General features: G+C 48.0%; 1 protein-coding gene across 4 annotated transcripts in view; it reads left to right on the top strand.

Annotated features, from left to right (window-relative positions):
• ccdc135 (coiled-coil domain containing 135) overlaps positions 1 to 23,479 on the top strand; it is a 284,493-nt gene that overhangs the window by 199,726 nt on the left and 61,288 nt on the right. For all 4 annotated transcript variants that reach the window (XM_070878800.1, XM_070878803.1, XM_070878802.1 and 1 more), the window contains exon 16: positions 10,495 to 10,689. In XM_070878800.1, the coding sequence (XP_070734901.1) occupies positions 10,495 to 10,689 (195 nt within the window). The remainder of the gene's footprint in view (positions 1 to 10,494; positions 10,690 to 23,479) is intronic.

Raw genomic sequence — 23,479 nt, 5'->3', positions numbered from 1 at the left:
CCGCCCCATCAGTCTACTTTTAATCATCAGAAAAGTGTGATGGAAGGTGTCGTCAACAGTGCTATCAAGCGGCACTTACTCACCAATAAATTGCTCACCGATGCCCAGTTTGGGTTCCGTCAGGACCACTCTGCTCCAGACCTCATTGCAGCCTTGGTCCAAACATGGACAAAAGCTGAAGTCCAGAGGTGAGGTGAGAGTGACTGCCTTGGACATCAAGGCAGCATTTGACCGAGTGTGGCATCAAGGACCCCTAGTAAAACTGAAGTCAATGGGAATCAGGAGGAAAACTCTCCACTGGCTGGAATGATACCTAGCACAAAGGAAGATGGTTGTTGATATGTGCTTACTATACAATATAAATGCACACAAGGCCCATACTTGAGAGAAAGTCACTCTGTGACCAATTATCTTTATTACCAAGGCCTCAAGCAATGAAGGTGGGTGGAGCTTCCCCTTTTATACCAGAAAGTCCAGCTTAGGAGTGTCTCCCATAAGTTCACCCCCTTGTGGTCAATGTTCTCAAGGTGTACAACTTAGGTCATCTTATAGAAACATAGAAACATCGAAAGTAGGTGCAGGAGTAGGCCATTCGGCCCTTCAAGCCTACACGCCATTCAATGAGTTCATAGCTGAACATGCAACTTCAGTACCCCATTCCTGCTTTCTCACCATACCCCTTGATCCCCCTAGTAGTAAGGACTACATCTAACTCCTTTTTGAATATATTTAGTGAATTGGCCTCAACAACTTTCTGTGGTAGAGAATTCCACAGGTTCACCACTCTCTGGGTGAAGAAGTTTCTCCTCATCTCGATCCTAAATAGCTTACCCCTTATCCTTAGACTGTGACCCCTGGTTCTGGACTTCCCCAACATTAATAAGAACATAACATAAGAACATAAGAATTAGGAACAGGAGTAGGCCATCTAGCCCCTCGAGCCTGCTCCGCCATTCAACAAGATCATGGCTGATCTGGCCGTGGACTCAGCTCCACTTACCTGCCCGCTCCCCATAACCCTTAATTCCCTTATTGGTTAAAAATATTATCTATCAGTGATTTGAATATATTCAATGAGCTAGCCTCAACTGCTTCCTTCGGCAGAGAATTCCACAGATTCACAACCCTCTGGGAGAAGAAATTCCTTCTCAACTCGGTTTTAAATTGGCTCCCCCATATTTTGTCCCCTAGTTCTAGTCTCCCCAACCAGTGGAAACAACCTCTCTGCCTCTATCCTGTCTATCCCTTTCATTATTTTAAATGTTTCTATACGATCACCCCTCATCCTTCTGAACTCCAACGAGTAAAGACCCAGTCTACTCAATCTATCATCATAAGGTAACCCCCTCATCTCCGGAATCAGCCTAGTGAATCGTCTCTGTACCCCCTCCAAAGCTAGTATATCCTTCCTTAAGTAAGGTGACCAAAACTGCACGCAGTACTCCAGGTGCGGCCTCACCAATACCCTGTACAGTTGCAGCAGGACCTCCTTGCTTTTGTACTCCATCCCTCTCGCAATGAACGCCAACATTCCATTCGCCTTCCTGGTTACCTGCTGCACCTGCAAACTAACTTTTAATGATTCATGCACAAGGACCCCCAGGTCCCTCTGCACCGTAGCATGTTGTAATTTCTCCCCATTCAAATAATATTCCCTTTTACTGAAGTCAATGGGAATCAGGGGGAAAACTCTCAAAGGAAGATGGTTGTGGTGGTTGGAGGTCAATAATCACAGCCCCAGGACATCGCTGCAGTGTCCTAGTCCCAACTATTTTCAGCTGTTTCATCAATGACCTTCCCTCCATCATGTCAGAAGTGGGAATGTTTGCTGACGGCTGCACAGTGTTCACTGCCATTCACAACTCCTCAGATAATGGAGCAGTCCATGCAGCAAGATCTGGACAATATTCAGGCTTGGGCTGATAAGTGGCAAGTAACATTTGCGCCACAAAGTGCCAGGCAATGACTATCTCCAACAAGTGAGAGTCTAACCACCGCCCCTTGACATTCAACAGCATTACTATTACCGAATCCCCCATCAACATCTTGGAGGTCACCATTGACCAGAAGCTTAACTGGACCAGCTACATAAACACTGTGGCAACAAGAGCAGGTCAGAGGCTGGGTATTCTGTAGCGAGTGTCTCACCTCCTGACTCCCTAAAGCCTTGCCACCATCTACAAGGCACAAGTCAGGAGTGTGATGGAATACTCTCCACTTGCCTTCTTGAGTGCAGCTCCAACAACACTCAAGAAGCTTGATACCATTCAGGACAAAGTAGCCTGCTTGATTGGCACCCCATCCACCACCTTAAACTTTCACTCCCACCATCACCGACATACCGTGGCTGAATGTGTACCATCTACAAGATGCACTGCAGCAACTCGCCATGGCTTCTTTGGCAGCATCTCCCAAACCCACAACCTCTACCACCTAGGAGGTCAAAGGCAGCAGGCACTTGGGAACACCATCATCTCCACGTTCCCCTCCAAATCACACACCATCCTGACTTGGAAGTATATCGCCGTTCCTTCATCGTTGCTGGGTCAAAATCCTGGAACTCCCTCCCTAACAGCACTGAGGGAGTACCTTCACCACACGGACTGCAGCAGTTCAAGAAGGCAGCTCACCACCATTTTCTCAAGGGCAGTTAGGGATGGGCAATAAATGCTGGCCTTGCCAGCGTCGCCCACATCCCATGAACGAATAAAATAAATGTTTTTTAAATGTTAGCAGTGAGTGAAATATAATCATGAGCATAATGATCACTGAAAACCTTCTTACCTTGGCAGTTCTAATTCATGTCTTTAATCTCGCGCAAGGCCTTCAAGCATCCCACCAGAGGTGGTCCAGGAGGATCAGGACGACTCCTCAGAAGAGGTCATTCACTCTGAGGTGCACCATCACAGGACTCATGCAGACCATGCAACAGTTCAGATACTCACACTTCGGTGAGGTGAGACCATCTGGTAACAAAGATAATTGGCTTTTCACCTGGTGACTCACACATCAGAAGTGAGCAAGAGCAGATGGTGGAGACAGACAGCAGTGGATAGACTGTGTCGAAGGCCCCAGGATGTACCAAGATCTGCTCAGCAAAACACAGATGCTGAATCTTGGAGACGGTCGGTGAAGAAGATACTTCTGGAGCAGCAACAGAGAATGTGCGATGTACTGGTAGGATTTCCAGCCGCAATGTGCACGCTTGCAGAGAGATTGGAGGAGTCCGTCTCAAGCATGAGTGGCATGATGTCTTCGTCCATGGAAAGAGTGGCCACCTGCATGGAGCATCAAACACGGCTATCAAATGTGTGCATGCAGGCCTTCACCAATGGCTTGCACAGTGAATGCCCGCCTTGAAAAGGACTGATGATACCCTAACCGTGGCCGTTCATCGCCCCACTGATCTACAGCAAAGTGCTCTCCAACATTGTTAGCAGGGAAGTGCAGGTGGGCCATGAGAGGGATGATGGTGGAAGAGGACATTGAAGTGGGGACTCGGCTCAAAGAGCTCCCACTTATCACCCGTTGTTCCCCACCCCTCGGTCAGTACCCCACGTGGCTCATGCCTCATGTCCAGATGGCTGAGTCCGCTCATGCACAGGTGCAGGTAAAGCAGTCTTTGGCGGGGACCCTCACAGACTTCAAAACCCAGAGGCTGTCAGCCAAGAGCATCTCAGCAGTCAGAGCAGGGATCTCAGCAGCCTGCCTCTACCTCTGCTGATGCGACAGGGGTTGAACACGTAGAGGTGCTAGGAAGAGGAAGAGTAAAGATTTATAGTTGCATAAGGGTATGCACATGGGTATGTTACACAATGTTAGATTGTCAAGTTTCTGTTTAATTTTTGAGACACATAAATATTATTTGTTTCCATCACTTTTCCATGTTGCCCATTTTTGGCGACTGCCTGGCAATTAGCCTTTCACTTGTGATGAACTGTAAGACAAGAATTAATGCAGAGCAATGGGCTGTGAAAGTATTCTTGGTTGTTTGCAGGACTGCTTTGGTGTTTGGGGAAAGGGGGTGGGGTGGAGAAGCGGATTTTGCACATGGCTGCCAGATGGGCGGACTGGTGGAACCTAATTGAACTTTCCAATAATGAGGGCATCTTGGGCAGCAATGTTGGTGTATTGACCGCATCACGTTCCTCCTCCTCCTCGGAATCGTCTGAAGAGGTTCAGAGCTCTGCACCTTGTTCCTTCTGAAGGTCCAAACCTCGCTGCTGCACAATGTTGTGCAGAGCGAAGCACACCACAGCCATTCTGGAGACCATGGCTGGTGCGTATTGAAGAGCATCTCCAGATCTGTTGAGGCACCTGAAGCGCATCTTCAGCATGCAGATGGCTTGTTCAATGTCACATTTGGTTGTCATATGGCATTCATTGTAACGCTGTTGGGCTTCATTGGTTGGGTTCCTCACGGGTGTCATCAGTCACGTTTTAAGTGGGTATCCCTTGTCTCCAAGCAGCCAGCCGGTAAGTCTGCTTCAAGGTATGAAGAGATCAGGGAGGGTGGACTGGCGCAGGACAAAAGCATCATGGCAGCTGCCTAGGAATCTTGAGCACATCTTGATAAAAAGATCTTTCTGTGCATAGCTGCTGCATATTGATGGAGTGGAAATCCTTGCGGTTGATGAATATTCCTGCATGATCTGGGCTGCCTTGATTGGCACATGCATGCAGTCAATGACACCCTGCATCTGTGGGAAGCCAGCAAGGCCGCAAAACTGAGCGCCACTCATTCTGACTAGCATAATCAATGGCAAAATTGACATAATTGGCTGCCCTAGCAAATATGCCATCCGTCACCTGTCTTATGCATTTGTGGGCCGCCGACTGCCAGATCTTGCAAATGTCTGCAGCAGAGCCTTGGAAGGAGCCAGAGGCAAAGACGTTGGTGGTGACTTTGACAGCTGTAGGTAAAGCAAAGTCACCGGGTCCCCTTGGCAGCAGGTCTTCTTCCAGCAGGCTGAAAACATCTGCCACGACCTGACGCAAGACCCTGAGCCTCCTGAGACACCGGTGTTCCGACATGTCCAGGAAGCTCATTCTCTGCCTGTATGCCCTGTGTTGCGGGTATGGCCTGCTGCGAGCTGCACTTCTTTGCTCATCCCCTCTTGTGGAGTGGCAGGTCTGAGGAGCAGGCTGTTGCTGCTTCTGCTGCTGCTGGTGCTGTTGATGCTGCTGGTCCTCAACTGGAGGTCCAAAGTATAACAGCATAAGGGGCACCAATGCTGATCAGATGGACCACAGCTCCAAAGTAGAGATCAGACTTACAAACCTCTAAAGTTGTGAAAGTAACCTCTCAGCACAAGTACTGTGAACAAAGCCTTTCACACAATCAGGCACGAAAGCAGGTGTGAGTTTCAGCGCTTATCGGAATCTTTGCCTGTCATGTCTTCAGCCCCCTCAATTGCCCCTGCGTTCTTGCCTTGCTTTCACTGGCGAGTTCTAAGAAGCCCAGGAAATCCTTGCACGCGCAGTTAAAACACATGTTATTATTGCTGCTAATCAATGATTAACATATTGAGATTGACAACCCGCCTCTCCCAAGGGGCTTTCTCACACACAGCCTAACTCGATGCAGTTAAATGCGGAAGTCAGCGGGCTGGAGACAGCTTCCTGATATGTTGTCAATTGTTGCACTTTTAACCCTTCACCCACTCCCAAACCCAGATGCTCCTGCAAGTTAAAATTCACCCCGAACATACCCTTGCTGTGATGATGGTTGTGCATGGGATGCCCTGATTAGAGTTTAACATACCCTTGTTGTGGTGATGCTGTGAGAGCCTCTTATCAGCAAGAGCAGACATTGACAACGAGATTCAACACCGCCTTCTGTGTGCCAGTGCAGCCTTTGGCCGCCTGAGAAAAAGAGTGTTCGAAGACCAGGCCCTCAAATCTGCCACCAAGCTCATGGTCTACAGGGCTGTAGTACTACCCGCCCTCCTGTATGGCTCAGAGACATGGACCATGTACAGTAGACACCTCAAGTCGCTGGAGAAATACTGCCAACGATGTCTCCGCAAGATCTTACAAATCCCCTGGGAGGACAGGTGCATCAACATTAGTGTCCAGGCCAACATCCCCAGCCAACATCCCCAGCATTGAAGCACTGACCACACTTGATCAGCTCCGCTGGACAGGCCACATTGTCCGCATGCCAGACCCAAAGCAAGCGCTCTACTTGGAACTCCTTCACGGCAAACGAGCTAAAGGTGGGCAGAGGAAACGTAACAAGAACACCCTCAAAGTCTCCCTGATAAAGTGCAACATCCCCACTGACACCTGGGAGTCCCTGGCCAAAGACCGCCCTAAGTGGAGGAAGTGCATCCGGGAGGGCGCTGAGCACCTCGAGTCTTATCGCCGAGAGCATGCAGAAATCAAGCGCAGGCAGCGGAAAGAGTGTGCGGCAAACCAGTCCCACCCACCCCTTCCCTCAACGACTATTTGTCCCACCTGTGACAGGGACTGTGGTTTTCATATTGGAATGTTCAGCCACCTAAGGACTCATTTTAAGAGTGGAAGCAAGTCTTCCTCGATTCCAAGGGACTGCCGATGATGGCTGAGCATGGGATGCCCTGATTAGAGTTTAACACTCCGTTGCTGTGGTGATGGTTGAGCATGGGATGCCCTGATTAGAGTTTAACACTCCGTTGCTGCAGTGATGGTTGAGCATGGGATGCCCTGAATAGAGTTCAACACTCCGTTGCTGCGGTGATGGTTGAGCATGGGATGCCCTGATTGGAGTTTAACACTCCGTTGCTGCGGTGATGGTTGAGCATGGAATGCCCTGAATAGAGTTTAACACTCCGTTGCTGCGGTGATGGTTGAGCATGGGATGCCCTAATTAGAGTTTAACACACCCTTGCTGTGGTGGTGATTAAAAAAAATTGCTGCATGATAGAATGCTGAGAATTACAGAGTGTTCCATGGGCTGATTTACAGTGTTACGAACAGGCAGAGGCGATGTGATTATGGGTGTAAAATAGTTCCTCGGGGAGTGCGTTTCTATGGTTACAGATTGAGCTTCCTGCAATAATTGCTGTGGAAGGTGGTTCTGTGGAGAGTGTTCTCTTTAATCATGGCCTTGAGTGTGGCGATTTCAGTGGGTGATGAGGTTCTACTGGGAGTCTGTTTACAATTGATTTAGACAGCCTGAGGCCATGCTTTATTCATGACTTCATAATCTGCTAACACTTCCAATGGGACTGTTTATGGAAAGGCTGAATTGTAAGGTGTTGATTTGGACCTGTGGTCTGATTATGATAGGATTTGCTTCCTGTGCATTCAGTATTAAAATGGCTTCATTTGATTTATTTTGTTTTGCATTTAAAACACACAGTGATGCTGTAGATCACATTTTGTCAGTGCACTCCATCTAGAGCTTTATGGATCTTATAAATGATCCATCCATTTGTAATTCCAGCTGCCACATATTTCATTTTTCATTTTTCCCAACCATCTGTTTATCACAAAGGTGGGTTGTGGGTTGAGCACCTCGAGTCTCATCGCCAAGAGCATGCAGAAATCAAGCGCAGGCAGCGGAAAGAGCGTGTGGCAAACCAGTCTTCCCACCCACCCTTTCCCTCAACGACTATCTGTCCTACCCGTGACAGGGACTGTGGTTCTCATATTGGACTGTTCAGCCACCTAAGGACTCATTTTAAGAGTGGAAGCAAGTCTTCCTCGATTCCGAGGGACTGCCTATGATGATGCATACTGTGCAGGATTTTCTAATTTTATTTTCCCCTCTCATGTGAGAGCAGCGGGATACGGTTCCATAGGCACCAGTAGCTGTCACTGCCTCAGGAAAGTATCTACTCCTTATGGGTCAGTGTCAGACATCGTATGTTGGCAGGCAATTCAACATGGAAAAGGGCTTCACAACCGAGCTGATCCTGTCCTCATCCAGTGTTCACATGTGCACTTTTCAGCAGGAGTCACTAGATTGCAATCAGGATTATTCCTCTTGCCCAAGGCTCCAAACCCAATTGCATCACTCCCATCACTGCTCTGGCTGAGGTCAGTTAACTCAATGTAGAATGGGGACTGAATCTAGCACCTTCATGGTCTCTATGGCTTAGTACTAAAGTGGGTAATCATTTTCTTTGACCTACCTGACTGAGGGAAGATTGTGGTGTCACAGTGACTGAAACACCCTAAGCACTCTGGTGGCAGTTGAGTGTCTGATGATGGGATTATTGGGCAGATTGCCAACTGGTTACCCGTCCATTCACTGACAGCTATACCTCGGGAGCCTACTGTCAGCAAGGGCAGACATCGACGACAAGGTCCAACACTGCCTCCAGTGCGCCAGTGCAGCCTTCGGTTACCTGAGGAAGAGAGTGTTCGAAGATCAGGCACCAAGTTTATGGTCTACAGGGCTGTAGTGATACCCGCCCTCCTGTATGGTTCAGAGACGTGGACTATATATAGTAGACACCTCAAAGCGCTGGAGAAATACCACCAACGATGTCTCCACAGGATCCTGCAAATCCCCTGGGCGGATAGATGCACCATCGTCAGTATTCTCGACCAGACCAACATCCCCAGCATCGAAGCACTGACCACACTCGACCAGCTCCGTTGGGCAGGCCACATTGTCCGCATGCCCGACACAGGACTCCCAAAGCAAGCACTCTACTTGGAACTCCAAGATGGCAAGCGAGCCCCAGGTGGGCAGAGGAAACATTTCAAGGACACCCTCAAAGCCTCCTTGATAAAGTGCAACATCCCCACCAGCACCTGGGAGTCCCTGGCCAAAGACAGCTCAAAGTGGAGGAAGAGCATCCGGGAGGGCGCTGAGCACCTCGAGTCTCATCGCTGAGAGCATGCGGAAAACAAGTGCAGGCAGTGGAAGGAGCATGCGGCAAACCAGTCCCACACACCCTTTCCTTCAACGACTGTCTGTCCCACCTGTGACCAGAGACTGTAATTCCCATATTGGACTGTACAGTCACCTGAAAACTCACTTTTAGAGTGGAAGCAAGTCTTCCTCGATTTCGAGGGACTGCCTATGACTGATGATGATGATGTATCAGTCCTGGGAGCTCCTGATCAGCTGATACATTCCAGAATCACTGGAAATGTCACAGCCTCTGGAAAAATCTGTTGATGGTACTGATCTAGTTATCCAAAAAAAAGGGTAGAATATCAGATGTGCTTTATGTTTCACACTGCTGAACAGGTTCCAAGAAAAAGATAGACAATCCTTCGACCAACTTTAGCCTCCAAACCTTCTCTCCATTCCAATTGTTTTTGTCTCTCTGCTTTCAGTCAGTGCTCTTCTCAACTTTCCTTTCTTGTATTAAGCTTTCAATATGTCAACTGATGCTCGAGCTTTTTCTCACATCTTTCCTACTGTGTTGAATCGTGTCTAATCATTACAGTCTCCTTCTGAACTCATTCATTAATGGAACTTTCTTATCTCCCTTCACCCTTTCTTCATACTGCAGTGTTCACACTTTTAAAACCCTTGCTTGCCATTGTTTACTTGCCACTTCCTGATTCATCTATTCCTTCCTTTTACTGTATTTGACTCTTATTGGTGTCATGCCTTCACCTTTTCTCAGTTGAAGTTGATGAAAAAGTTGGCTCCTCGGGAACAATGTTGATTTGTATTAACCACAGTGACGAAACACAGGAGATAATTGGCAACATTACCACCTGGGCAAGTAACATAAGAACAGAAGAAGTAGGAATAGGAGTAGGCCATCTGGCTCCTCGAGCCTACTCTGCCATTCAATATCATGGCTGATCTAATCTTAGTCTCAACTCCACTTCCCCGCCCTCTTCCCATAGCCCTTGACTCCCTTATCTTTCAAAAATCTGTCTATCTCCACCTTAAATATATTCAATGACCCAGCCTCCACAGCTCTCTGGGGTAGAGAATTCCAAAGATTCACGACCTCTGAGAGAAGAAATTCCTCCTTATTTCCGTTTTAAATCGTCGACCCCTTATTCTGAAACTATATCCCCTAGTTCTAGATTCCCTCACGAGGAGAAACATTCTCTCTGCATCTACCTTGTCAAGCCCCCTCAAAATCTTATGTTTCAATAAGATCACCTCTCATTCTTCTAAACGCATGAGTATAGGTCCAACCTGCTCAACCTTTCGTCATAAGTCAACCCCTTCATCTCAGGAATCAACCTTGTGAACCTGCTCTGAACTGCCTCCAATGCAAGTTTACTTGCCACTTCCTGATTCACCTGCTCCTTCCTTTTAATGTACTTGACGCTTATTGCTGTCATGCCATCTTCACCCTTTCTCAGTTGCAGTTGAAGAAAAAGTTGATGGAGCAGATCCCCTGGCCTTTATAGAACTCATCCATTGTTCGCTCCATTGATTTCAATGGCAATAGAAATGGCGTGGGTTCTGCAATGGACTGTCTGGCTCCGTCAGCTGCCCAGGCAGCAAAGTTGAAACTGACCCCCGACTATTTTCAAATGATACCAACCATTTACTACCATGCCAACCATTTTGTTCCTCAGATGCGATTCGAGGAGGAACAACGGAAGCGGCGTGCCGAGGAGGAGCTTGATTACCTCGCACCCTTCCTTGCCCGGCAAGGACAGCCCAGAAGAATTACAAAGAAAATAGCCCTTGTGCTTAGGAACGATTGCCTGACGGACATGAAGCAGAAGTTGATCGATAAAGCCAATCTCATCCAAAGCCGGTTTGAGAAGGTATTGAACATCCTTCTATGTTCATCGTTACTGACTCTCGATCGCCACAATATCAATCAGTTTTGCTTGAAAGTCTCTGGGCTGGATTTTCAGCTTGTTGTCAGTTCTGTTTTCACCCCAGAGGGATGGCAATGGCAGCGGTAAGCTCTTCCGGGTGGGTGACCAGCTTCCAGCGCCCCACCGGGGTTTTCGGTGCCGGTTTCGGCAGGGCGTGGAGCATTACCGACCGGAAGAGGGAAGCCGGTGTGCCAACTCGATTTTTGCTCCCACCCGTTCCGTAGCACTTTGCAGAACACCGTGCTGGGACCGCCTGTGAAAACGGGAGGTCCGAGCTGCAGCGGCTGCAGTGAGGGAGGTAATGTCCACCTCAGGTAAGTGCGGATGGTTTATGTTGTGGAAGTGTGAGTTATTTATTGGGAATGTTTTTGGTGGGTTTTTTTCAAGTTTTTTTTTCTCCCTAGGCCTCTCTTTGAGCGCTCCGAAGCCGGATGTTTAGCTCAGAATTTTCGTTTGCTCAGCCGGCCGAGCACCCTAAGAGATGTGTGCAATGCCTCCCTTAGCGCTTCACCCACACTCAGAGCCCAGCTGACCAATTTTGCTGACTGAGGCGCAAACTGTTCCCGGGTGCTAGCTTTACTGCCCCGCCACCATTACCGCCCGAAATGAGCAGAGCTGAAGATCCAGCCCTCCTTCGAGTGTTCCACCAAGCTGTCCTGCAGAGTGATGGGAGGCAGCTTTGTAGTTACATAGCCCCACATCACTCCTGATTTTGATCATGTGAGCCCAAGGACAATCACTTGCTGCATGGAAGCTGCAACAGCTCTTGACTCTGAATGGCATTCCCTTACTTTCTTTTGCTGGAGAGCACGAAAGGAAAGGGAACACCACTGAATTTCCGGTTCATTAATACGTCCCACAGACTGTCAGGTGAAAATGGAGGAACTAAGGCACACAGAGAAGGTTACAAGTGAAAGGAAAGTAGTCTGTAAATAGCCTCAGAGACCATTATAAGTACAGTACTATAACAACTTGCAATTATATTTGCACCTTTAATGCAGTAAAACTTCCCAAGTAGGGTTAGCACTAATCAAGGGTTGAAGATGATTTTAAAGATCACTATTAATTGATTATCAGTGTCAGGATTTCTTGATTTTATTTCTTTATTAAATTTAACTTTCTACCCAAACCGTGCACTAATCTGCAGTCAAAAAGGGTAGCCAACCTATGCACAGGCGTTCGCCCGATCTGACAGAAACCAGGAACTTATCGTATCGCAAGTTACGGTTACAATCCGTATCCTACCACCCTGTAGCAAAGTGCTTTTGAGTACCAGCTTGTACTGTCTCACAATGACGTGGAAATAGTTTATCTCCATTTTCTCTGCTCACATCCTGAAGGTGCTAGCTCTTGTTAGAGTGCCACGAATGTTACCCATCTCCCTGACAACTACCCACCTCCCTGAACATTACCATTCTCCATGAACATTACCCATTTCTCTGAACATTACCCATTTCCCTGAACATTACCCATCTCCCTAAACATTACCATTTTTCCATGAACATTACTCATTTCCCTGAACATTACCCATTTCCCTGGACATTACCCATCTCGCTGAAAACTACACATTTCCCTGAACATTACCCATCTCGCTGAACAGTAACCATCTCCCTGAACATTACCCAACTCGCTCAACACTGCCCATCTCCCTGAACATTACCCATCTCCCTGAACATTACCCATCACCCTGAACATTACCCATCTCCCTGAACACTGCCCATCTCCCTGAACATTAACCATCTCCCTGAAAATTACCCATCTCCCTGAACATTACCCATCTCCCTGAACACTACCCATCTATCTGAACATTACCCATCTCCCTGAACATTACCCTTCTCCCTGAACACTGCCCATCTCTCTGAGCACCACTCATCTCCCTGAACATTACCCATCTCGTTGAACATTACCCATCTCCCTGATCATTACCCATCTCCCTGAACATTACCCATCTACCTGAACATTACCCATCTACCTGAACATTACCCATCTCCCAGAACACTACCCATCTCCCTGAACATTACCCATCTCCCTGAACACTATCCATCTCAATGAACACTACCATCTCCCTGAACACTCCCATCTCCATGAACACTACCCATCTCCCTGAATATTACCCATCTCCCTGAATATTAACCATCGCTCTGAACATTACCCAGCTCCCTGAACACTACCCATATCCCTGAACATTACCCTTCTCCCAGAACATTACCCATCTCCCTGAAAATTACCCATCTCCCTGAACATTACCCAGCTGCCTGAACACTACCCATCTCCCTGAACATTACCCAGCTCCCTGAACATTACCCAGCTCCTTGAACATTACCCATCTCCCTGAACATTACCCATTCCCCTGAACACTACCCACCTCCCTGAACATTACCCATCTCACTGAACATTACCAATCTCCCTGAACACTACACATCTCCCTGAATATTACCCATCTCCCTGAATATTACCCATTTCTGTGAACACTACCCATCTCCCGAACACTACCCATCTCCCTGAACATTACACATCTCCCTGAACACGAGCCATCTCCCTGAACACTACACATCTCCCTGAACATTACACATCTCCCTGAGCATTACATATCTCCCTGAACAGTACCCATCTCCCTGAACACTACCCATCTCCCGAACACTACCCATCTCCCTGAACATTACCCATCTCCCTGAACACTATCCATCTCCCTGAACACTCCCATCTCCCTGAACATTACGCAGCTCCCAGAACACTACCCATCTCCCTGAACATTACCCATTTCCCTGAACATTACCCATCTCCTTGAACACTATCCATCTCCCTGAACACTCCCATCTTCCTGAACACTACCCATCTCCCTGAATATTACCCATGTCCCTGAATATTATCCAGCTCCCTGAACACTACCCATCTCCCTGAATACTACCCATTTCCCTGAACATTATCCATCTCCCTGAACATTATCTATCTCCCTGAACATTGGCCATCTCCCTGAACATTACACAGCTCCCTGAACACTAACTATCTCCCTGAACATTTCCCATCTCCCTGAACACTGCCCATCTCCCTGAACATTACCCAGCTCCCTGAACACTCCCCATCTCCCTCAACATTACCCAGCTCCCTGAACATTACCCATCTCTCTGAACACGACCCATCTCCCTGAACATTACCCATCTCCCTGAACATTACCCATCTCCCTGAACATTACCCATCTCGCTGAACACTATCCATCTCCCTTAACATTACCAATCTCCCTGAAAATTACCCATCTCGCTGAACATTACCCATCTCCCTAAACGCTCCCATCTCCCTGAACACTATCCATCTCCCTGAACATTACCCATCTCCCTGAACACTACCCATCTCCCTGAACACTGCCCATCTCCCTGAACACTATCCATCTCCCTGAACATTACCCATCTCCCTGAACACTACCCATCTCCCTGAACACTGCCCATCTCCCTGAACATTACCCACCTCCATGAACATTACCCATCTCACTGAACATTACCAATCTCCCTGAACACTACACATCTCCCTGAATATTACACATCTCCCTGAATATTACCCATTTCTCTGATCATTATCCATCTCCCTGAACACGACCGATCTCCCTGAACATTACCCATCTCCCTGAACATTACCCATCTCCCTGAACACTACCCATCTCCCGAACACTACCCATCTGCCTGAACATTACACATCTCGCTGAACACTAGCCATCTCCCTGAACACTACACATTTCCCTGAACATTACACATCTCCCTGAGCATTACATATCTCCTTGAACAGTACCCATCTCCCTGAACACTGCCCAGCTCCCTGAACATTACGCATCTCCCATTACACTGCCCATCTCCCTGAACATTACCCATCTCTCTGATCATTACCCATCTCCCTGAACATTACCCATCTCCCTGAACACTACCCATCTCCCTGAATATTACCCAGCTCCCTGAACATTACCCAGCTCCCTGAACATTACCCATCTCCCAGAACACTACCCATCTCCCTGAACATTACCCATCTCCCTGAACACTACCCATTTCCCTGAACATTATCCATCTCCCTGAACATTATCTATCTCCCTGAACACTGGCCATCTCCCTGAACATTACACAGCTCGCTGAACACTATCTATCTCCCTGAACATTTCCCATCTCCCTGAACACTCCAATCTCCCTGAACATTACCCAGCTCCCTGAACATTACCCATCTCCCTGAACATTACCCATCTCCCTGAACACTACCCATCTCCCTGAACAGTACCCACCTCCCTGAACATTACCCATCTCCCTCAACATTACCCATCTCCCTGAACATTACCCATCTCCCAGAACACTATCCATCTCCCTGAACAGTACCCATCTCCCTGAACATTACACATGTCCCTGAACACTACCCATCTCCCTGAACATTACCCATTCCCCTGAACACTACCCATCTCCCTGAACACTACCCATCTTCCTGAACACTACCCATTTCCCTGAACATTATCCATCTCCCTGAACATTATCAATCTCCCTGAACACTCCCCATCTCCCTGAACATTACCCAGCTCCCTGAACATTACCCATCTCCCTGAACACAACCCATCTCCCTGAACATTACCCTGCTCCCTGAACATTACCCATGTCCCTGAACACTACCCATCTCCCTGAACATTAGCCATCTCCCTGAACACTATCTATCTCCCTGAACATTACCCATCTTCCTGAACACTGCCCATCTCCCTGAACAGTACCAATCTCCCTGAACAGTACATCTCACTGAACATTATGCATCTCCCTGAACACTACCCATCTCCCTGAACATTACCCATCTGCCTGAACATTACCCAGCTCCCTTAATACTACCCATCTCCCTGAACATTACCCATCTCCCTGAACATTACCAATCTCGCTGAACACTATCCATCTCCCTGAACATTACCAATCTCCCTGAAAATTATCCATCTCCCTGAACATTACCCATCTCCCTAAACGCTACCCATCTCCCTGAACACTCTCCATCTCCCTGAACATTACCCATCTCCCTGAACACTACCCATCTCCCTGAACACTGCCCATCTCCCTGAACATTACCCACCCCCCTGCACATTACCCATCTCACTGAACATTACCCATCTCCCTGAACACTACCCATCTCCCTGAATATTACCCATCTCCCTGAATATTACCCATCTCTCTGAACACTACCCATCTCCCTGATCATTATCCATCTCCCTGAACACTACCCAACTCCCTGAACATTACCCATCTTCCTGAACATTACCCATCTCCCTGAACACTACCCATCTCCCGAACACTACCCATCTCCCTGAACATTACACATCTTCCTGAACACTTCCCATCTCCCTGAACATTACCCATCTCCCTGAACACTACCCATCTCCCTGAACATTACCCAGCTCCCTGAACATTACCCATCTCCCAGAACACTACCCATCTCCCTGAACATTACCCATCTCCCTGAACATTGACCATCTCTCTGAACATTGCCCTTCTCCCTGAACACTACCCATATCCCTGAACGCTGTCCATCTCCCTGAACACAACCCATCTCGCTAAACATTACCCATCTCCCTGAACATTACCCATCTCCCTGAACACTACCCATCTCTCTGAACATTACCCAGCTCCCTGAACACTACCCATCTTCCTGAACATTACCCAGCTCCCTGAACGCTACCCATCTCCCTGAACACTACCCATCTGCCTGAACATTACCCATCTCCCTGAACACTACCCATCTCCCTGAACACTACCCATCTCCCTGAACATTACCCATCTCCCTGAACATTACCCATCTCCCTGAACACTACCTATCTCCCTGAATATTACCCATCTCCCTGAATATTACCCAGCTCCCTGAACATTACACATCTCCCAGAACATTACCCAGTTCCCTGAACACTATCCAACTCCCTGAACATTACCCATCTCTCTGAACATTACCCATCTCCCTGAACATTACCCATCTCCCTGAACACTACCTATCTCCCTGAATATTACCCATCTCCCTGAATATTACCCAGCTCCCTGAACATTACACATCTCCCAGAACATTACCCAGTTCCCTGAACACTATCCAGCTCCCTGAACATTATCCATCTCCCTGAACATTACCCATCTCCCTGAACACTGCCCATCTCCCTGAACACTGCTCATCTCCCTGAACATTACCCATCTCCCTGAACAATACCCATCTCCCTGAACGTTACCCATCTCCCTGAACACTACCCATCTTCCTGAACATTACCCATCTCCCTGAACATTACCCATCTCCCTGAACACTACTCATCTCCATGAACACGACCCATCTCCCTGAACATTACACATCTCCCTGAACAGTACCCATCTCCCTAAACATTACCCATCTTTCTGAACATTACCCATCCCCCTGAACATTACGCATCTCCCTGAACACTATCCATCTCCCTGAACACTACCCATCTCAATGAACACTACCCATTTCCCTGAACATTATCCATCTCCCTGAACATTATCAATCTCCCTGAACACTGCCCATTTCCCTGAACATTACGCAGCTCCCTGAACACTATCTATCTCCCTGAACATTACCCAGCTCCCTGAACACTCAACATCTCCCTGAGCATTACCCAGCTCCCTGAACATTACTCATCTCTCTGAACACTACCCATCTCCCTGAACATTACCCAGCTCCCTGAACATTACCCATGTCCCTGAACACTACCCATCTGCCTGAACATTAGCCATCTCCCTGAACACTATCTATCTCCCTGAACATTATCCATCTTTCTGAACACTGCCCATCTCCCTGAACAGTACCCATCTCCCTGAACAGCACCCATCTCCCTGAACAGTACAAATCTCCCTGAACAATATGCATCTCCCTGAACACTACCCATCTCCCTGAACATTACCCATCTGCCTGAACACTACCCATCTCCCTGAACATTACCCATCTCCCTGAACATTACCCATCTCCCTGAACAGTACCCATCTCCCTGAACAGTACCCACCTCCCTGAACATTACCCATCTCCCTCAACATTACCCATCTCCCTGAACATTACCCATCTCCCAGAACACTACCCGTCTCCCTGAACAGTACCCATCTCCCTGAACATTACACATGTCCCTGAACACTACCCATCTCCCTGAACATTACCCATTCCCCTGAACACTACCCATCTCCCTGAACACTACCCATCTCCCTGAACACTACCCATTTCCCTGAACATTATCCATCTCCCTGAACATTATCAATCTCCCTGAACACTCCCCATCTCCCTGAACATTACCCAGCTCCCTGAACATTACCCATCTCCCTGAACACAACCCATCTCCCTGAACATTACCCTGCTCCCTGAACATTACCCATGTCCCTGAACACTAACCATCTCCATGAACATTAGCCATCTCCCTGAACACTATCTATCTCCCTGAACATTACCCATCGTCCTGAACACTGCCCATCTCCCTGAACAGTACCCATCTCCCTGAACAGTACCCATCTCACTGAACACTATGCATCTCCCTGAGCACTACCCATCTCCCTGAACATTACACATCTGCCTGAACATTACCCAGCTCCCTTAATACTACCCATCTCCCTGAACATTACCCATCTCCCTGAACATTACCAATCTCGCTGAACACTATCCATCTCCCTGAACATTACCAATCTCCCTGAAAATTATCCATCTCCCTGAACATTACCCATCTCCCTAAACGCTACCCATCTCCCTGAACACTATCCATCTCCCTGAACATTACCCATTTCCCTGAACACTACCCATCTCACTGAACACTGCCCATCTCCCTGAACATTACCCACCCCCCTGAACATTACCCATCTCACTGAACATTACCCATCTCCCTGAACACTACCCATCTCCCTGAATATTACCCATCTCCCTGAATATTACCCATCTCTCTGAACACTACCCATCTCCCTGATCATTATCCATCTCCCTGAACACTACCCAACTCCTGAACATTACCCATCTTCGTGAACATTACCCATCTCCCTGAACACTACCCATCTCCCGAACACTACCCATCTCCCTGAACATTACCAATCTCGCTGAACACTATCCATCTCCCTGAACATTACCAATCTCCCTGAAAATTACCCATCTCCCTGAACATCACCCATCTCCCTAAACGCTACCCATCTCCCTGAACATTACCCATCTCCCTGAACATTACCCACCTCCCTGACCACGACCCATCTCCCTGAATATTACCCATCTCTCTGAACACTACCCATCTCCCTGATCATTATCCATCTCCCTGAACACTACCCAACTCCCTGAACATTACCCATCTTCCTGAACATTACCCATCTCCCTGAACACTACCCATCTCCCGAACACTACCCATCTCCCTGAACATTACACATCTTCCTGAACACTTCCCACCTCCCTGAACATTACCCATCTCCCTGAACACTACCCATCTCCCTGAACATTACCCAGCTCCCTGAACATTACCCATCTCCCAGAACACTACCCATCTCCCTGAACATTACCCATCTCCCTGAACATTGACCAACTCTCTGAACATTGCCCTTCTCCCTGAACACTACCCATCTCCCTGAACGCTGCCCATCTCCCTGAACACAACCCATCTCGCTAAACATTACCCATCTCCCTGAACATTACCCATCTCCCTGAACACTACCCATCTCTCTGAACATTACCCAGCTCCCTGAACACTACCCATCTTCCTGAACATTACCCAGCTCCCTGAACGCTACCCATCTCCCTGAACACTACCCATCTGCCTGAACATTACCCATCTCCCTGAACACTACCCATCTCCCTGAACACTACCCATCTCCCTGAACATTACGCATCTCCCTGAACATTACCCATCTCCCTGAACACTACCTATCTCCCTGAATATTACCCATCTCCCTGAATATTACCCAGCTCCCTGAACATTACACATCTCCCAGAACATTACCCAGTTCCCTGAACACTATCCATCTCCCTGAACATTACCCATCTCCCTGAACATTACCCATCTCCCTGAACATTACCCATCTCCCTGAACACTACCTATCTCCCTGAATATTACCCATCTCCCTGAATATTACCCAGCTCCCTGAACATTACACATCTCCCAGAACATTACCCAGTTCCCTGAACACTATCCATCTCCCTGAACATTACCCATCTCCTTGAACACTATCCATCTCCCTGAACACTACCCATCTCCCTGAACACTACCCATTTCCCTGAACATTATCCATCTCCCTGAACATTATCAATCTCCCTGAACACTCCCCATCTCCCTGAACATTACCCAGCTCCCTGAACATTACCCATCTCCCTGAACACAACCCATCTCCCTGAACATTACCCTGCTCCCTGAACATTACCCATGTCCCTGAACACTAACCATCTCCATGAACATTAGCCATCTCCCTGAACACTATCTATCTCCCTGAACATTACCCATCGTCCTGAACACTGCCCATCTCCCTGAACAGTACCCATCTCCCTGAACAGTACCCATCTCACTGAACACTATGCATCTCCCTGAGCACTACCCATCTCCCTGAACATTACACATCTGCCTGAACATTACCCAGCTCCCTTAATACTACCCATCTCCCTGAACATTACCCATCTCCATGAACATTACCAATCTCGCTGAACACTATCCATCTCCCTGAACATTACCAATCTCCCTGAAAATTATCCATCTCCCTGAACATTACCCATCTCCCTAAACGCTACCCATCTCCCTGAACACTATCCATCTCCCTGAACATTACCCATTTCCCTGAACACTACCCATCTCACTGAACACTGCCCATCTCCCTGAACATTACCCACCCCCCTGAACATTACCCATCTCACTGAACATTACCCATCTCCCTGAACACTACCCATCTCCCTGAATATTACCCATCTCCCTGAATATTACCCATCTCTCTGAACACTACCCATCTCCCTGATCATTATCCATCTCCCTGAACACTACCCAACTCCTGAACATTACCCATCTTCGTGAACATTACCCATCTCCCTGAACACTACCCATCTCCCGAACACTACCCATCTCCCTGAACATTACCAATCTCGCTGAACACTATCCATCTCCCTGAACATTACCAATCTCCCTGAAAATTACCCATCTCCCTGAACATCACCCATCTCCCTAAACGCTACCCATCTCCCTGAACATTACCCATCTCCCTGAACATTACCCACCTCCCTGACCACGACCCATCTCACTGAATATTACCCATCTCTCTGAACACTACCCATCTCCCTGATCATTATCCATCTCCCTGAACACTACCCAACTCCCTGAACATTACCCATCTTCCTGAACATTACCCATCTCCCTGAACACTACCCATCTCCCGAACACTACCCATCTCCCTGAACATTACACATCTTCCTGAACACTTCCCACCTCCCTGAACATTACCCATCTCCCTGAACACTACCCATCTCCCTGAACATTACCCAGCTCCCTGAACATTACCCATCTCCCAGAACACTACCCATCTCCCTGAACATTACCCATCTCCCTGAACATTGACCAACTCTCTGAACATTGCCCTTCTCCCTGAACACTACCCATCTCCCTGAACGCTGCCCATCTCCCTGAACACAACCCATCTCGCTAAACATTACCCATCTCCCTGAACATTACCCATCTCCCTGAACACTACCCATCTCTCTGAACATTACCCAGCTCCCTGAACACTACCCATCTTCCTGAACATTACCCAGCTCCCTGAACGCTACCCATCTCCCTGAACACTACCCATCTGCCTGAACATTACCCATCTCCCTGAACACTACCCATCTCCCTGAACACTACCCATCTCCCTGAACATTACCCATCTCCCTGAACATTACCCATCTCCCTGAACACTACCTATCTCCCTGAATATTACCCATCTCCCTGAATATTACCCAGCTCCCTGAACATTACACATCTCCCAGAACATTACCCAGTTCCCTGAACACTATCCATCTCCCTGAACATTACCCATCTCCCTGAACATTACCCATCTCCCTGAACATTACCCATCTCCCTGAACACTACCTATCTCCCTGAATATTACCCATCTCCCTGAATATTACCCAGCTCCCTGAACATTACACATCTCCCAGAACATTACCCAGTTCCCTGAACACTATCCATCTCCCTGAACATTACCCATCTCCTTGAACACTATCCATCTCCCTGAACACTCCCATCTTCCTGAACACTACCCATCTCCCTGAATATTACCCATGTCCCTGAATATTATCCAGCTCCCTGAACACTACCCATCTCCCTGAATACTACCCATTTCCCTGAACATTATCCATCTCCCTGAACATTATCTATCTCCCTGAACATTGGCCATCTCCCTGAACATTACACAGCTCCCTGAACACTAACTATCTCCCTGAACATTTCCCATCTCCCTGAACACTGCCCATCTCCCTGAACATTACCCAGCTCCCTGAACACTCCCCATCTCCCTCAACATTACCCAGCTCCCTGAACATTACCCATCTCTCTGAACACGACCCATCTCCCTGAACATTACCCATCTCCCTGAACATTACCCATCTCCCTGAACATTACCCATCTCGCTGAACACTATCCATCTCCCTTAACATTACCAATCTCCCTGAAAATTACCCATCTCGCTGAACATTACCCATCTCCCTAAACGCTCCCATCTCCCTGAACACTATCCATCTCCCTGAACATTACCCATCTCCCTGAACACTACCCATCTCCCTGAACACTGCCCATCTCCCTGAACACTATCCATCTCCCTGAACATTACCCATCTCCCTGAACATTACCCATCTCCCTGAACACTACCCATCTCCCTGAACACTGCCCATCTCCCTGAACATTACCCACCTCCATGAACATTACCCATCTCACTGAACATTACCAATCTCCCTGAACACTACACATCTCCCTGAATATTACACATCTCCCTGAATATTACCCATTTCTCTGATCATTATCCATCTCCCTGAACACGACCGATCTCCCTGAACATTACCCATCTCCCTGAACATTACCCATCTCCCTGAACACTACCCATCTCCCGAACACTACCCATCTGCCTGAACATTACACATCTCGCTGAACACTAGCCATCTCCCTGAACACTACACATTTCCCTGAACATTACACATCTCCCTGAGCATTACATATCTCCTTGAACAGTACCCATCTCCCTGAACACTGCCCAGCTCCCTGAACATTACGCATCTCCCATTACACTGCCCATCTCCCTGAACATTACCCATCTCTCTGATCATTACCCATCTCCCTGAACATTACCCATCTCCCTGAACACTACCCATCTCCCTGAATATTACCCAGCTCCCTGAACATTACCCAGCTCCCTGAACATTACCCATCTCCCAGAACACTACCCATCTCCCTGAACATTACCCATCTCCCTGAACACTACCCATTTCCCTGAACATTATCCATCTCCCTGAACATTATCTATCTCCCTGAACACTGGCCATCTCCCTGAACATTACACAGCTCGCTGAACACTATCTATCTCCCTGAACATTTCCCATCTCCCTGAACACTCCAATCTCCCTGAACATTACCCAGCTCCCTGAACATTACCCATCTCCCTGAACATTACCCATCTCCCTGAACACTACCCATCTCCCTGAACAGTACCCACCTCCCTGAACATTACCCATCTCCCTCAACATTACCCATCTCCCTGAACATTACCCATCTCCCAGAACACTA

Source organism: Pristiophorus japonicus, chromosome 4, assembly GCF_044704955.1.
Source record: "Pristiophorus japonicus isolate sPriJap1 chromosome 4, sPriJap1.hap1, whole genome shotgun sequence".
Taxonomy (NCBI): domain Eukaryota; kingdom Metazoa; phylum Chordata; class Chondrichthyes; family Pristiophoridae; genus Pristiophorus; species Pristiophorus japonicus.
Note: the sequence above shows the minus strand (reverse complement) of the source record. Positions and strands in the feature narration are given on the sequence as shown.